The following is a 16,980-nucleotide window of genomic DNA, read 5'->3' as shown; positions in this document are numbered from 1 at the left end:
TAAGGAGGGAGCGCTCCTGAGCCTGAAGCATTGAATAACCGAACGTTTGTTGTTTCTGGGGTGAGAGAGAGAGAGGAGGTGAGCAAGGAGGCTGGAGAAGGGACAGGGTGAGGTGGGAGACAAGCCCTAGAATAGTGACTGACAGACAACCATAGGGACCCCCAGTGGGACAGGGAGCAAGAGAGAAGTGATATACTCCCTGGCACAGGTCTGTACTGGCCTAAAAGAACTCGCCACCCTCTGACTGGGGCCCTTGGGCCCTACAATGTGAAGACAAGGGAGTGTTTAACTTCTCTTCTCGTCTCTAGAGTCCAAATCTAAATGCAAGTACAGTGTGTGACACCACAGCTGTGACGGCAATGATCCAGTCACATCTCCCTGACGCCTACCTCAAGGAGGACATCGGGGGAGAACTTGTCTACGTGCTTCCTCCATTTAGCACCAAAGTTTCAGGGGCCTATCTTTCACTCCTGAGAGCCCTGGACAGTGGCCTGGGTGACCTCAACATTGGGTGCTATGGCATTTCAGATACCACCGTGGAAGAGGTACACCTGGACATTTCCTTTTTGCTTGAGGCTGATTAACTTGCTGTTCCCCTAGAATAAATATAAACAGTTCTTTTTAAAAAGAAAAAAAAATTTGTAATGAATGTTTTAAGAAGTAAAGGGAAACAAAAATAAAGATAGTTTTGATTATATAAAAATTATAAACAAACATTTTACCAAATCAGAAAATCTTAAAATTATCTCAGTACCATACTTATGTAAGACTGACTTCTGAGAACAAGCATGTTGCTTCACTTAGAGAAAACATATCTTTTACTATGAATATGTTCCTTTAAAGTCTCAATAAATGTGACAAAAATTTAAAATAAAAATTGAGCTTAAAAGCTAGAAAACACATACATGTTTTATGCTAATGAAGTGTTCCTGCTTCTCTTTCTAGGTCTTTCTGAACTTGACTAAAGAGTCACAAAAAAATAATAGGAGTCTTGAGCACTTAACAACAAAGAAAATCGGAAGTTCCAGTACCAATGGCATCTCAACCCCTGATGATTTATCTGTGAGCAGCAGCAATTTCACAGACAGAGATGGTAAAATAAATCTAATGTACACATTTTGCTTAATTCCAATGAACAGCATAAATGAGAAAATCACAGGACAGATTTTTTAATTCAACTTTATACTTTCTAAATTTAAAAAGACTAAAGAAATATAACCTTTATTTTTATATACAAAATATTTATCAAACCAAATTGAATTCCCTATTGCAAAAATATTTTGAAGAACATGAACTTCCTTGTTAGGGTAGTGATGTGTATCCTGTCTAGCTATGAGGAATCATTTTCAGGATATGACTTATTCCAACTAGTTGTGTCCAATAAGTTCAATACTTCATATAATTGATGGTGTCCAACAGGGCTTCCCAGGTGGCAATAGTGGTAAAGAACCCACCCGCCAACGCAGGAGACATATGAGATGGAGTTTCGATCCCTGTGTCGGGAAGATCTCCTGGAAGAGGGCATGGCAACCCACTCCAGTATTCTTGCCTGGAGAATCCCATGGACAGAGGAGCCTGGCAAGCTACAGTCCATGGGTCGCAAAGAGTCTAAATGACTGAAGCATCTGAGCATGCACTGAATTCATGAAGTCGGACTTAACAGTGAAGAATCTATAATAATAGGTTCCCCCCCACCTCCAAGTCTTCACACAAGATATGTTTGGGAAATGCTGTTACTTGTCACAGCTTTGAGGAATTGGGCTCTTTTGAAAATAGCTTTTATCCTGTCTTATACTCTGACAGTTAGTTTATGCCTTTGGAAATACTATTTACTTAAGGAAGCATATAGTAAAACCATGTGTAAATTATGGAGTAGTCATTTCAAGAGTTTGCTTAAATTGGGAAAAATCTCTAGGAATAGAACTTATGATTAAACATTTGCTTGACTCTAAAATCAGAAAATATAATCTCTGGTGTTTGTATAACTCTGGAACTTGGGAGTCTCATTTGTCCTCTGCTAGATTCCTCAGATGTCACCTTTTGGAAATATCATTGCTGAGACTATGGAATTGAGGACTTAGAGCGGGGTCAGCTGCTTCAGGAAGCAAATGTTATGCATTTGCCTCTGCATTTGTCTCATAATTTGAAACTATTCTTCAGTCAGAATGTTCCCCTCCTTGACATTATCATTTAGAAAGCACATATTTGCTCCATTTGATACACCTGTAAGTCATCGACATGTAATTTCTCAAGAAACAGAAAAGCATACTAATTAACTTACAATATTTAGCTCCTTCTGCAATTCCCCTTTGCAGAGATATGAGTTCTCATTTAAACTTGTTCACTCGATTTAATTGGAATTCATTTTAAATTAAGCAGCGTTGTATTTTTTCTTATCAGCTAAATGAAGATCATGATTTTTGTGCCGCATAATTTGTGATGGAGGATTAAAAATATCCACAGAGTTGACAAATACTGTCATTTTATCACATGTAAAGGAATGCTTGGTGGCAGACCTTCAGAAGAAATGTCATATTTGAAACTATTTTTAGAGGGGCTGCTGAAATTACTTGTTGTATGAGCACTACTGAGACATGCATTCTCAGTCACTAAGTTGTGTCCCGACTCTTGCAACCCCATGGACTTTAGCCTGCCAGACTCCTCTATCCGTGGGATTCTCTAGTCAAGAATACTGGAGTAGATTGCCATTTCATTCTCCAGGGCATATTCCCAACCCAGGGACTGAACCTGTGTCTCTCCCAACTCCTGCATTGGCAGGTATATTGTTTACCCCTGAGCCACCTGAAAAACCCAAGCCACCGTTTATGACCTCCACTGCTGTGTGGCTCTCACTCTCAGAAGACATGGGAGTGGGGTAGGCTTGTTGGAGAGGAGGGAGGATCTCATTTTTTCCAATGAGATCTTTTCTGTGACTAAAGTGGTAAAAATGGAGTTTTAAAACGCCATATTGTCAGTCCAGATTTCTAAAAAGAATGCAACAAATAAGTACTTGAACTAGAATTGTACTTTGGAGGAGAGCATTTTCCTTTTCCTACGTTTAAGGTGACTTCATCGGGCCCCATGCTGCTGCTGCTGCTGCTAAGTTGCTTCAGTCATGTCCGACTCTGTGTGACCCCATAGACGGCAGCCCACCAGGCTCCCCCATCCCTGGGATTCTCCAGGCAAGAACACCAGAGTGGGTTGCCATTTCCTTCTCCAATGCATGAAAGTGAAAAGTGAAAGTGAAGTCGCTCAGTCATGTTCAACTCTTAGCGACCCCATGGACTGCAGCCCACCCAGCTCCTCTGTCCATGGGATTTTCCAGGCAGGAGTACTGGAGTGGGGTGCCATCGCCTTCTCTGATTGGGCCCCATAATGAGAGCCAATTAGACTTACCGTCACCAAGTTACCGACAACAGGGATGAGTTATACTAGACTGATGTTTTGCTCTCTTGTTCATTTTATTTGAGTCCAATCTCCTGATAGAAGCTACCTCTTGAATATTAGTAGTCAGTAATACATATTGATTCTGCACTGAGACTTTAGGAGACTGGGGACAATATTCACTTATAAAATTCTAGATGTCTCACTTTGACATTAAAATTACTATGTATATGACAAAGAATATTTTGTGTATAGTAATTTATAATTTTCAAAGAACTTTTACATATGCTTCTTAAGATGGAGAGACTCAGGCCCATAGCTGATCAATGAAGAAAGTGAAAGTGTTAGTTACTCAGTCATGTCCAACTGTTTGTGACCCCATGGACTGTAGCCCACCAGGCTTATCTATTCATGGAATTCTCCAGGCAAGAATACTGGGGTGAATTGCCATTCCCTTCTCCAGGGAATCTTCCTGACCCAGGGATTGAACCCAGGTCTTCTGCATTGCAAGCAGATTCTTTGCTGTCTGAGCCACCAGGGAAGCCCAATCAGTGAAGAGCTGAACCTCAAATCCAAATCTTTAAGATATCAGCTTTTCCTACTGTGTCACATTACACCATTCATCCATAGTCTTTAGTTCAGTGCATCAGTTCAGTCGCTCAGTCGTGTCCAACTCTGTGTGACTCCATGAATCGCAGCACACCAGGCCTCCCTGTCCATCACCAACTCCCAGAGTTCACCCAAACTCATGTGCATCGAGTTGGTGATGCCATCCAGTCATCTCATCCTCTGTTGTCCCCTTCTTCTCCTGCCCCCAATCCCTCCCAGCATCAGAGTCTTTTCCAATGAGTCAAGTCTTCACATGAGGTGGCCAAAGTATTGGAGTTTCAGCTTCAGCATCAGTCCTTCCAATGAACACCCAGGGCTGGTCTCCTTTAGGATGGACTGGTTGGATCTTCTTGCAGTCCAAGGGACTCTCAAGAGTCTTCTCCAACACCACAGTTCAAAAGCATCAATTCTTCGGTGCTCAGCTTTCTTCACAGTCCAACTCTCACATCCATACAAGACCACCGGAAAACCATAGCCTTGAATAGACAGACCTTTGTTGGCAAAGTAATGTCTCTGCTTTTGAATATACTATCTAGGTTGGTCATAACTTTCCTTCCAAGGAGTAAGCGTCTTTTAATTTCATGGCTGCAATCACCATCTGCAGTGATTTCAGAGCCCCACAAAATAAAATGACACTGTTTCCACTGTTTCCCCATCTATTTCCCATGAAGTGATGGGACCAGATGCCATGATCTTCGTTTTCTGAATGTTGAGCTTTAAGCCAACTTTTTCACTCTCCACTTTCACTTTCATCAAGATGCTTTTTAGCTCCTCTTCACTTTCTGTCATAAGGGTGGTTCATCTGCATATCTGAGGTTATTGATATTTCTCCCGGCAATCTTGATTCCAGCTTGTGCTTCTTCTAGCCCAGTGTTTCTCATGATGTACTCTGCATATAAGTTAAATAAGCAGGATCCATGGTCTTTGAAGTTACTTTATTTCTTGATTTATCAAGATTCCCCATAACCAGGTTAAATCTCTCTCTCTTTTTTAAAATCAGACAAAATCCTGACCAGAGGAGAGAGATCGGTTGGTTTTGAACTGTTATTGAAGAAGATTATGGCTATTCTCATTAAGAGGTTCCATCACACCCGCCGGAACTGGAAGGGCTTCATAGCACAGGTTATTCTCCCCATTGTCTTTGTAACAACTGCCATGGGCCTCGGCACGCTGAGAAGTTCCAGCAGCAGTTATCCAGAGCTCGAAATCACCCCATCTCTTTATGGTACCTCGGAACAGACAACATTCTATGCGTAAGTGTCTTCCCTTTAACTGAAACAACATTTTCCCAATGCCTCCAGAGGTGCATTGTGGCTGAATGAATGTCATAAAATGCTGAAGAATAAAGAACTCAGGAGCCACAATTCCTGATCCTGCCAAAGGAATATACAGTTTGATTTATCACATGACACTTCCCTCACCAGCAAACAACTGTAAGAGTTTTTGTATTTGTCTAAAAATAAAGTTAAGGTAGATTTTTATTTTTAATGAATATTTAATCAGGAAAACCAGATTAGGTATGGCTTCTCAATCTGTTGTAATACATGGCAAATAACTTTTTATTAAATACAGAATAACAGTATCAGAATTGTGTATAATATAATGTTATATATGCAATAGGTGATCACTAAATGCATGTGACAGGAAAATAATAAGACAGCCAAATAGAGACATGTGCTTATTTTTTGTGTGACCTTCTTTCTGAGTCTACATCTCTCTTAGATTTTTAAGAAAATAGTCCTGTACACAGCATATGTCATTTCTTCGAATTATTCATGAGCATGAGTTTAATATGGAACTCTAGTGAAGGAAACATGAATTTGTTTCTGTCCTTTAATATTATAGAAATTATCACCCAAGCACAAAAGACCTGGTCTCAGCAATGTGGAGCTTCCCTGGCATTGACAACATGTGTTTGAATATCAGTGATCCGTAAGTAGTTCTTTTTTTTTTTTCCCCAGCATTCCAGTGTGTGTGCACATGCATGCATGTGTGTTCATGTATGTGGAAGAGTGTGGATGGGTCAATGTGCGTTGTTTGAGTGAGGAGGTCAGCCCTCTGATTGAAGTCTATCTTTTAAGACTTTATCTATCGCCTTTAGTTCATTCCGTGGTGATGCTATACTGAAATAGTAAGAGGTGCTTTCTAACTTGTAAAGTTTGTTTGTATACATATTTTCATTAAACAATCACAACCACCCTGTGAATTGTTAATCTCATTTTTAAGATGAAGAAACTGAGGCTCGTGTGAACTAGGATACTTGTCAAAAGAAATCTAGAGAGTAGGTTGTGTAGCTAAAGCCAAGACCCATGTCTTCTAACTCCAGTCCCCAGACTTTTGCACTATATAGTGTTGCAATGGCAGCCCACTCCAGTACTCTTGCCTGGAAAATCCCATGGATGGGGGAGCCCGGTGGGCTGCAGTCCATGGGGTCGCTAAGAGTCAGACACAACTGAGTGACTTCACTTTCACTTTTCACTGGCATGCATTGGAGAAGGAAATGGCAACCCACTCCAGTGTTCTGGCCTGGAGAATCCCAGGGATGGGGAGCCTGGTGGGCTGCCATCTATGGGGTCGCACAGAGTCAGACACGACTGAAGTGACTTAGCAGCAGCAGCAGTGTTGCTTATTCAAAATGATGTAGTAACTGAACAGTAACAAAAATTCAAACTTCGAAGATAGTACATGACACGTGCAAACTTGACATTAGTGCATTATTTTTCTAAAAATCCCTTTCTCTTCAGAGGAGAGGATGAAAAGAGCAAAGAAAATAAAGGGATCAAGAAGTTCCACCCTGCCACATTGAGGCAATGAGCTTTGGTCTCAGCACTGCTTAATCGTTAAGTGCTGTCCCTCATTCCCCCATCAGATGTCAGATCACTTGGAAATGGTAGTGCAATGTATTTTCAAGTTGTGAAAAATCGGTAAATTGAACTGAGAACTATACCTGAATTCAATATCAAATACCCGCTTATACATAAACACGAGAATATACACACACCTCACTTTAAAATTATTCTTACTTGCAGGAGGTGTTTAAACAAAAACAGTCTGGGAAAATGGGACAGCAGTGGAGAAGAACCTATCACTAATTTTGGCGTTTGCTCCTGCTCAGAAAACACCCAGGTAAGATGGAATTCACTTTCAGTGAAGTAAAAAAAAAAAAAAGGAATAAATGTCAAAGCTTGAAAGATCTTTCTAGGTTACCAAAGAGTGGATATAGTTTCATTTCATAGAAGCTAGTAGCTCAGTGGTGTGGATCCGGACAGCTCAGAAACACTGAACTTCAGGTCACTGTTTTAAATCCATCTTAGGACAAACTTCCTGGGGTAGGTAATTCTATGACAGTCTTTGTGGAAACTGACTAAAAGTGAGTTTGGGGGCTCAGTTCAGTTGTAACCAGCAAGCTCTGTGTTTCACACAACAAAATGCCTCCATAGCGTAATATTTGAAAGCACAGTGAGATTGCTATCATAGTGGTCAGCTGGGAAGTTAGTAGTGTTTAAGTCCAGAACAGAACTCGGTATGCCTCCAAGCAACACCTCCAGGATGCGAGAATAATTCATGTCCTGAAAGAAACATTAAAGATTTTCCAACCAACACCCTGTCTGTATTCTATAGAAACACACTTTTGTTTTCTGTGCTTAGTTGCTCAGTCATGTCCGACTCTTTGCAACCCCATCAACTGCAGCCTGCCAGCCTCCTCTGTCCATGGGCATTCTCCAGGCAGGAATACTAGAGTGGGCTGCCATCCCCTCTTCCAGGGCACCTTCCCAACCCAGGGATCGAACCCAGGTCTCCTGCATTACAGGCGGATTCTTTACTGACTGAACCACCAGGGAAGCCCTAGGTCCATCAATTCAGTTAACTTTTAAGAAATTAAAGATTGCTGAAGAAAGGAGGTCACTGTTAGTTTCCGAGAGTCACCATGTTATCAACACTTCCCCATGGGGAGGAATCTAGCAATATTTTCTTCAAAGTGCCATATGATTACACCTTATACTGTCTTGGTACACTATTTTAGAATAAAGATGTTTTCAGTAAATGCAACCATTTTTTGTGGTCTCATGTAAGACAGTTACTAACAATAAAAACTAGAATCCAGCAAGCATTTTTTGAAATCCTTGCATTATAAGTATTATTCTTACCCAGCTCTCAAAGTGTTTTCTAATCTCTCATCTAACCTAACTAATTCTTTGTGTGTTTTCTTTAGTTCATAGTAAAAGTCTACTAACTTAGTATTTAAAAATAGAATCTGGATAGATTTTAATTTTTTAAAAAAGTAGATTAAAATTTTTTCAACTTAATAGTCTGCTGATGGGAATCCAAATTTATGTAAACAACTTCTAAAAGCATTGATAGTATCTACTAATGCTGATGATATACATACCCTATGGACTCACCAATTCCATTCCTATTATATACACATCAGAAGTGCTAGTTCACCGAGAGACATATACTGGGATACTTATAGTAATAATATTTGTAATAGCCTCCCAAATTCCCAGCAACAGTAGAATCACTTCAGTTCAGTTCAGTCGTTCAGTCATGTCTGACTCTTTGCAACCCCATGGATGCCTCCCTATTCATAACCAACTCCCGGAGTTTACCCAAACTCATGTCCATTGAGTCAGTGATGCCATCCAACCATCTCATCTTCTGTCATCCCCTTCTCCTTCTGCCCTCAATCTTTCCCAGCACCAGGGTCTTTTCCAGTGAGTCAGCTCTTCAGATCAGGTCACCAAAGTATTGGAGCTACAGCTTCAGCATCAGCCCTTCCAATGAATATTCAGGACTGATTTCTTTTAGGACTGACTGGTTTGATCTCCTTGCAGTCCAAGGGACTCTCAAGAGTTTTATCCATCTCCACAGTTTGAAAGCATCAGTTCTTCAGTGCTCAGCCTTCTTTATGGAAAAACCATAGCTTTTGACTATAACGACCTTCATCAGCAAAGCGATGTCTCTGCTTTCGAATATTCTGTCTATGTTTGTCATAGCTTTTCTTCCAAGGAGCAAGCATCTTTTAATTTCATGGCTGTGGTAGCCATCTGCAGTGATTTTGGAGCCCAAGAAAACAGTCTGCCACTGTTTCCAATTTTTCTGCATCTATTTGCCATGAAATGATGGTACTAAATGCCATGACCCTTTTTGTACAGTTCTTCTGTATGTTCTTGTCACCTCTTTTTAGTATCTTCTGCTTCTTTTATGTCCATATCATTTCTGTCCTTTATTGTGCCCATCTTTGGATGAAACGTTCCCTTGGTTTCTCTGATTTTCTTGAAGAGGTCTCTAGTCTTTCCCATTCTATTGTTTTCCTCTATTTGATCTACAACTACACACATCATATTCTCACAAATAAATGATGAGTGAAAAAAAGTCCAGACGTGAGAAAGTACATATGATACAATTACATTTGTATAAAATATAAAAACGGACAAAACTCTTCTGTGCTGGTTACTTGGGGAGTGCTAGGGTTGAAAGGAAACATGATGAGGGGGGCTCCTAGGGTCCTAGCATTGTTTTGTTTTCTGATCCAGTTGCTGGTTCAAGGGTGTTTTCAGTTTGTCAAAATTTATCATACAGTATCCTTATATATATATATATGCTTTTCTGTATGTATAATTCAATAAAAAATTAAAGCTAAAAATTACATTCATACATATCTCTTTTTATGAAACCAGAGGCATTATAGAATGTGATCTTCACATTTTATAACTTGATGCAAGGTAAAATTCAGCGTTCTTTTTTTAGAGCAAGCTCTTGATCCACACATGTGGTACTAGTCTCAGCTCTGAGACACTATGTGGAAGATGGAGGAAAAACTGGAAAAGTGCTAGGTTTTTCCCAAACTAAAGTTTAAGCAGCGAAGCATGATACACTCTGATAGAAAGTAAGAAGTCAGGAAGTGCAGAAAGCTAAAAACTTATAAATAAGGGGTTTAAACTAAGCTCTGAGGTTGGTTAATAGTAATGGACCCAGGCACTGAATTTTGATGGTAACATAAGATGCTAACAATGGGGAAAACTGGGCGACAGGCATACAGGAACTCTCTGTACTATGTCTGCAACTTATATATGAATAAGCAACATGTATATAAGACATATATATAAATTAGATTTAGATATGGGTAAAATTGAAATCTGAAACCTAGGTTTAGTCCCTTAAAACTAATATAATATATACTTGACTTCCCTGGTAGCTCAGGCAGAAAAGTATCTGCCTACAAAGTGGAAAACCCGGGTTCAATCCCTGGGTTGGGAAGATTCCCTGGAGAAGGAAATGGCAACCCACTCCAGTATTCTTGCCTGAAGAATCCCATGGAGGGAGGAGCCTGGTAGGCTACAGTCCATGGGGTCGCAAAGAGTCGGACATGACTGAGCGACTTTTCTTTCTTCTTCTTTCATCCACTGTTGTCCATCCCTGAGAACTTATCTCTGTTAATATTATCTTTTCAATTTGGGGCAGATACTTTTTTCTTCCCTGTGAATAACTGAGAGAATTTTGAGTCATCATAAATTTAATGTTGTTCTCTAAACATATCAAGCTTGACATATCAAGCTTGTCAGTACAGTGAAAAAATATCTAACATTGGTTAACTTGTGTTCTTTTTTGGCTTTAAGCAAGTCTTAAACAAAGTATGTGGTCTATATAAATAATAACTTTGTGTTATTTCTTGGCAAAGGCAAGATGACTTCATTTTCACAGATGTTTAGAGGCAGAAGACACCCTTATCACACTCTACCAGTTGCACATATAGACAAATCATGAGACTGAAGCTTCTTGACATTGTCTATTTAATTTGTACAGCATTGTCCCAAATGAACTTTTTTAACCTTATTTTTCAGGAATGTCCTAAATTTAACTATTCACCACCTCATAGAAGAACTTATTCTTCCCAAGTAATTTATAACCTCACTGGGCACCACTTGGAAAATTATCTTATATCAACTGCTAATGAGTTTACACAAAAAAGGTAAAAAAAATAAAAACTTTATAAAAAATTTAAAATATCTTGTTTTCTAATTTTAAGTTAACTGTCTTGAATTTGTGACAATAAAATGCAAATTTCTATTGATTATTTATGTGGGTAAATTCTGTTTTATCTAAACATCCTTACATATTAAAATTTAAGTAAATTAATTTAATAACTAAATTAAGATTTATTTGAGCACATTGTAAAGCATTGTTTTGGGATTCAAAAATGTATTGTTAACTTTGTACATATTTTTTTCTCAAAGCAAAAAACAAGTTGACTGGACTGTGCAAACTCAGAGAGTTCTAAGGCGTGACTTTTGGTGACAGTTGTCCTTAGTTCCAACTTGAACATCTCAGACCTTGGAGTATGATACCTGCATGTGAATGAAATGTGTTCTTGTAGAGCAAGTTCGCAGGCTCGTTCCTGAGCCACCTGAACATTTGCCGTAGATGCAAGTGTGGCAGGCTTACATTCGCAACAACGTGGATGGACTGGAAGACACTATACTGAGTGAAATAACAGAGACAAATACTGCAGGATTTCACTTTTATAGGGAATCCAAAACAGTCAAATGCATAGAAACAGAAGAGTAGAACAGGGGTTATTAGGGTCTGGGGGAAGGTGAGGTGGGAAAATTTTGATCAAAGGGTACAAAGTTTCAGTAAAGCAAGGTGAATACATTCTGGATGTCTAAGTACAGCAATTCTAGTTAAGAATACAGATTATTACATGAAGTTTGTTAAGTGGGTAGACCTTAAGAATTCTCAATATATACAAGAAAATGGTAACTATGTGAGATAATGGATATGTTAATTAGCTTGATTGTGGGGATTATTTCACAACATATACATATATTAAAACATTGTATGCCTTAAATATATACACTTTTAATCTGTCAATTATAGCTTAATAAAGCTAGGAGAGAAAGGTGGCAAGTACACTTGAATATACATTAAATATTTTCAACAAAATGAGGTTTATTATAAACAAACCATTCTAAAACCTACTTTTAAAAAAAATGTGAAGAATATCCTGTAGTGTTCTTTGCACATCAAAAATATAGCTCTGCAGCATCACATTTACAGTAATAGTCACAAGAAAATTATTTTAGTATAACTACTAAAATATTATTTAGTATTTAGTATTTAATTCATTCTTATTTATTTATTTAACCCATTTTTAATTTGGTCAATATTTAAACTAACCTTTCCTTAAAATTTCTATTTGAATTTTTTAAATCCACTTTTTATTTTTAAGAGTCCATGAATTTCTAGTTATAATGTGCACTTTAGACAAAAATATGATAAAAGAAATCTATAAAACTGTAAAATATTTGTCAGGTTGTATTTATTTCATACTATAATGTGTACTTAGTGGAAAGAAAAAAATGAGCTTTTAGTTAAACATTTTAGATTTATTTATGAATATTTTCTCATTAAAACAAATATCAATTTTTCCATGTAGATATGGAGGTTGGAGTTTGGGACTGCCTTTGACTAAAGACCTTCTTTTTGATGTAACGACTGTTCCAGCTAATAGAACGCTTGCCAAGGTAAATTGTGATCATTCTTTTGGGATATCATACAAATGAGAATATGAACTTTAAATGTTCAAGCATTTTCATGAGTTGAAAATAGAACATGAGTCAGTTGATTTGAAAATCATTTGGAATAATGTATACTCCATAATACAGTGGTTCCAATCTTAAGTATTTAACCTAAAGAAGCGTGTATACACAAGTACCTGGTTCAGTTCAGTTCAGTTGCTCAGTCATGTCCGACTATTTGTGACCCCATGGATTGCAGCATGCCAGGACTCCCTGTCCATCACCAACTCCCAGAGTTTACTCAAACTTATGTCCATTGAGTTGGTAATGCCATCCAGTCATCTCATCCCCTGTTGTCCCTTTCGCCTTCTGCTATCCATCTTTCCCAGCATCAGGTCTTTTCAAAGTCTCTTCTCATCAGGTAGTCAAAATATTGGAGTTTCAGCTTCAGTATCAGTGCTTCCAATGAATATTCAGGACTGATTAACTTTAGGATGGACTGGTTGGATCTCCTTGCAGTCCAAGGGACTCTCAAAAGTCTTCTCCAACACCACAGTTCAAAAGCATCAATTCTTTGGCGCTCAGCTTTCTTCACAGTCCAACTCTCACATCCATACATGACCACTGGAAAAACCATAGCCTTGACTAGACGGACCTTTGTTGGCAAAGTAATGTCTCTGCTTTTCAATATGCTGTCTAAGTTGGTCATAACTTTCCTTCCAAGGAGTAAGCGTATTTTAATTTCATGGCTGCAGTCACCACTGCAGTGATTTTGGAGCCCAAAAAATAAAGTCATGCCATGATCTAACAAAAATGCACATAGTAGGATATCTCATATTAGCTGAAAATGCAACCCCAAATGTCCATGCACAGTAGAATAAATAAATAAATTGTTATATACTCATTCAATAGAACTCTCAGCCATGGAAATGAATGAACTCATTTCCATAGAATAGTTCAACTACGTAAAGAGCAATATTGAATAGGAACCCGCAATATTAGGTCCATGAATCAAGGCAAATTGGAAGTGGTCAAACAGGAGATGGCAAGAGAGAACATGGACATTCTAGGAATCAGCAAACTAAGATGGACGGCAATGGGTGAATCTAACTCAGATGACCATTATATTTACTACTGTGGGCAGGAATCCCTTAGAAGAAATGGAGTAGCCATCATAGTCAACAAAAAAGTCCCAAATGCAGTACTTGGATGCAATGTCAAAAATGACAGAATGATCTCTGTTCGTTTCCAAGGCAAACCATTCAATATCACAGTAATCCAAGTCTATGCCCCGACCAGTAACACTGAAGATGCTAAAGTTGAACTCTTCTATGAAGACCTATACAGTGGAAGTGAGAAATAGATTTAAGATCTGATAGACAGAATGTCTGATAAACTATGGACGAAGGTTCGTGACATTGTATAGGAGACAGGAAATAAGACCATCCCCAAGAAAAAGAAATGCAAAAAAGCAAAATGGCTGTCTGGGGAGGCCTTACAAATAGCTGTGAAAAGAAGGGAAGTGAAAAGCAAAGGAGAATAGGAAAGATATACCCATTTGAATGCAGAGTTCCAAAGAATAGCAAGGAGAGATAAGAAAGCCTTCCTCAGCGATCAATGCAAAGAAATAGAGGAAAACAATAGAATGGGAAAGATTAGAGGTCTCTTCAAGAAAATTAGAGATACCAAGGGAACATTTCATGCAAAGATGGGCACAATAAAGGACAGAAATGGTAGGGACCTACAAGAAGCAGAAGATATTCAGAAGAGGTGGCAAGAATACACAGAAGAACTATACAAAAAAGATCTTCACGACCTGGATAATCACAAAGGTGTGATCACTCACCTAAAGCTAGACATCCTGGAATGTGAAGTCAAATGGGCCTTAGGAAGTATCACTATGAACAAAGCTATTGGAGGTGATAGAACTCCAGTTGAGCTATTTCAAATCCTGAAAGATGATGCTGTGAAAGTGCTGCGCTCAATATGCCAGCAAATTTGGAAAACGCAGCAGTGGCCACAGGACTGGAAAAGGTCAGTTTTCATTCCAATCCCAAAGAAAGGCAATGCCAAAGAATGCTCAAACTACCAGACAATTGCACTCATCTCACACGCTAGTAAAGAAATGCTTAAAATTCTCCAAGCCAGGCTTCAGCAATACGTGAACCGTGAACTTCAAGATGCTCAAGCTGGTTTTAGAAAAGGCAGAGGAATAAGAGATCAAATTGCCAACATCTGCTGGATCATCAAAAAGCAAGAGAGTTCCAGAAAAACATCTATTTCTACTTTATTAACTACGCTAAAGCCTTTGACCGTGTGGATCACAATAAACTGTGGAAAATTCTGAAAGAAATGGGAATACCAGACCACCTGACCTGCCTCTTGAGAAATCTGTATGCAGGTCAGGAAGCAACAGTTAAAACTGGACATAGAACAACAGACTGGTTCTAAATAGGAAAAGGAGTACGTCAAGGCTGTATATTGTAACCCTGCTTATTTGACTTATATGCAGAGTACATCGTGAGAAACGCTGGGCTGGAGGAAGCATAGGCTGGAATAAAGATTACTGGGAGAAATATCAATAATCTCAGATATACAGATGACACCACCCTTATGGCAGAAAGTGAAGAAGAACTAAAGAGCGTCTCGATGAAGGTGAAAGAGAAGACAGAAAATGTTGGCTTAAAGCTCAACACCCAGAAAACTAAGATCATGGCACCCAGTCCCATCACTTCATGGAAAATAGACGGGGAAACAGTGGAAACAGTGTCTGACTTTATTTTGGGGGGCTACAAAATCACTGTAGTGGTGACTGTAGCCATGAAATTAAAGACGCTTACTCCTTTGAAGGAAAGTTATGACCAACCTAGATAGCATATTCAAAATCAGAGACATTACTTTGTCAACAAAGATCCATCTAGTCAAGGCTATGGTTTTTCCAGTGGTCATGTATGGATGTGGTGAGAGTTGGACTGTGAAGAAAGCTGAGTGCTGAAGAATTGATGCTTTTGAACTGTGGTGTTGGAAAAGACTCCTGAGAGTCCATTGGACTGCAAGGAGATCCAACCAGTCCATTCTGAAGGAGATCAGTCCTGGGTATTCATTGGAAGGACTGATGCTGAGCTGAAACTCCTATACTTTGGCCACCTGATGCGAAGAGCTCATTTGAAAAGACCCTGATGCTGGGAAAGTTTGAAGGCAGGAGGAGAAGGGGATGACAGAGGATGAGATGGTTGGATGGCATCACTGACTCAATGGACCTGGGTTTGGGTTAACTCTGGGAGTTGATGATGGACAGGGAGGCCTAGCATACTGCAGTTCATGGGGTCGCAAAGAGTCAGACACGACTGAGCAACTGAACTCAACTGAACTTGTGTGTTAATCGCTCAGTCATGTCCAACTCTTTCTGACCCCATGGACTCTAGCCCACCAGGCATCTCTGTCCATGGAATTCTCTAGCCAAGTGGGTAGCCATTCTCTTCTCCAGGGAATCTTCTTTATCCAGAGGTTGAACCCAGGTCTCCTACATTGCAGGCAGATTCTTTGCTGTCTGGGCCACCAGGCAATGCTTTTAAAAAACATGGAAACTTTACAGAATTTGATGATATAAACAATTCTGTTGATGTTTTGCTTCTAGACTATATCTATGCTTTGTATTTGAAACAAGCTAGAGTCACAGAATCAGACATGTATGATTACCCATATGATCACAAGTAGTCTTTAAATCTTAAATCGGTCGTAACATATTTCTCATTTGTTAGTATGAGACATGTACAAACTTGTGGGAAGTTAAGAAACAAATGCTCATTTAGTGGCTTATAAATGAAGCACTAGTGTCACATTTTATACCAACTACCTTTACATCCTCACAACATCCCTAAGAGATAGATTCTATTGAGTATATTTTAGCTGGCTTTTATAAGGTCATGTAGAATGTAAATAGTAGTGCCAGGGACTTGAATGCTCCCCCTTGTTTCTTTTCTTCCTCTCTCCACACATAGAGTAAATATTCTTACATAAGGGAGTTTGAACATTAAATAATTTCTCTCTAAATCAGATTTGTAATTTTGAATTACTAATTGCCTTTCTTGATTTGAGGTATACCAATATTTTAACCTCAGATATGCAGATGACACCACCCTTATGGCAGAAAGTGAAGAGGAACTAAAAAGTCTCTTGATGAAAGTGAAAGAGGAGAGTGAAAAAGTTGGCTTAAAGCTCAACATTCAGAAAACGAAGATCATGGCATCTGGTCCCATCACTTCATGGGAAATTGGGGGGCTCCAAAATCACTGCAGATGGTGATTGCAGCCATGAAATTAAAAGACGCTTACTCCTTGGAAGGAAAGTTACGACCAACCTAGATAGCATATTCAAAAGCAGAGACATTACCTTGCCAACAAAGGTCCATCTAGTCAAGGCTATGGTTTTTCCAGTGGTCATGTATGGATGTGGTGAGAGTTGG

The 16,980-nt window shown here is 39.1% G+C and overlaps 1 protein-coding gene across 1 annotated transcript in view; it reads left to right on the top strand.

Annotated features, from left to right (window-relative positions):
- ABCA12 (ATP-binding cassette, sub-family A (ABC1), member 12) overlaps positions 1-16,980 on the top strand; it is a 202,021-nt gene that overhangs the window by 155,939 nt on the left and 29,102 nt on the right. The window contains exons 32-38 of the mRNA XM_010861144.1: positions 309-545; positions 946-1,093; positions 4,994-5,246; positions 5,839-5,925; positions 7,023-7,119; positions 10,839-10,966; positions 12,434-12,521. Of these exons, the coding sequence (XP_010859446.1) occupies positions 309-545; positions 946-1,093; positions 4,994-5,246; positions 5,839-5,925; positions 7,023-7,119; positions 10,839-10,966; positions 12,434-12,521 (1,038 nt within the window). The remainder of the gene's footprint in view (positions 1-308; positions 546-945; positions 1,094-4,993; positions 5,247-5,838; positions 5,926-7,022; positions 7,120-10,838; positions 10,967-12,433; positions 12,522-16,980) is intronic.

Source organism: Bison bison, unplaced genomic scaffold (assembly GCF_000754665.1).
Source record: "Bison bison bison isolate TAMUID 2011002044 unplaced genomic scaffold, Bison_UMD1.0 scf7180017864471, whole genome shotgun sequence".
NCBI lineage: Eukaryota > Metazoa > Chordata > Mammalia > Artiodactyla > Bovidae > Bison > Bison bison.
This window is presented reverse-complemented; position numbering and strand designations above follow the sequence as displayed.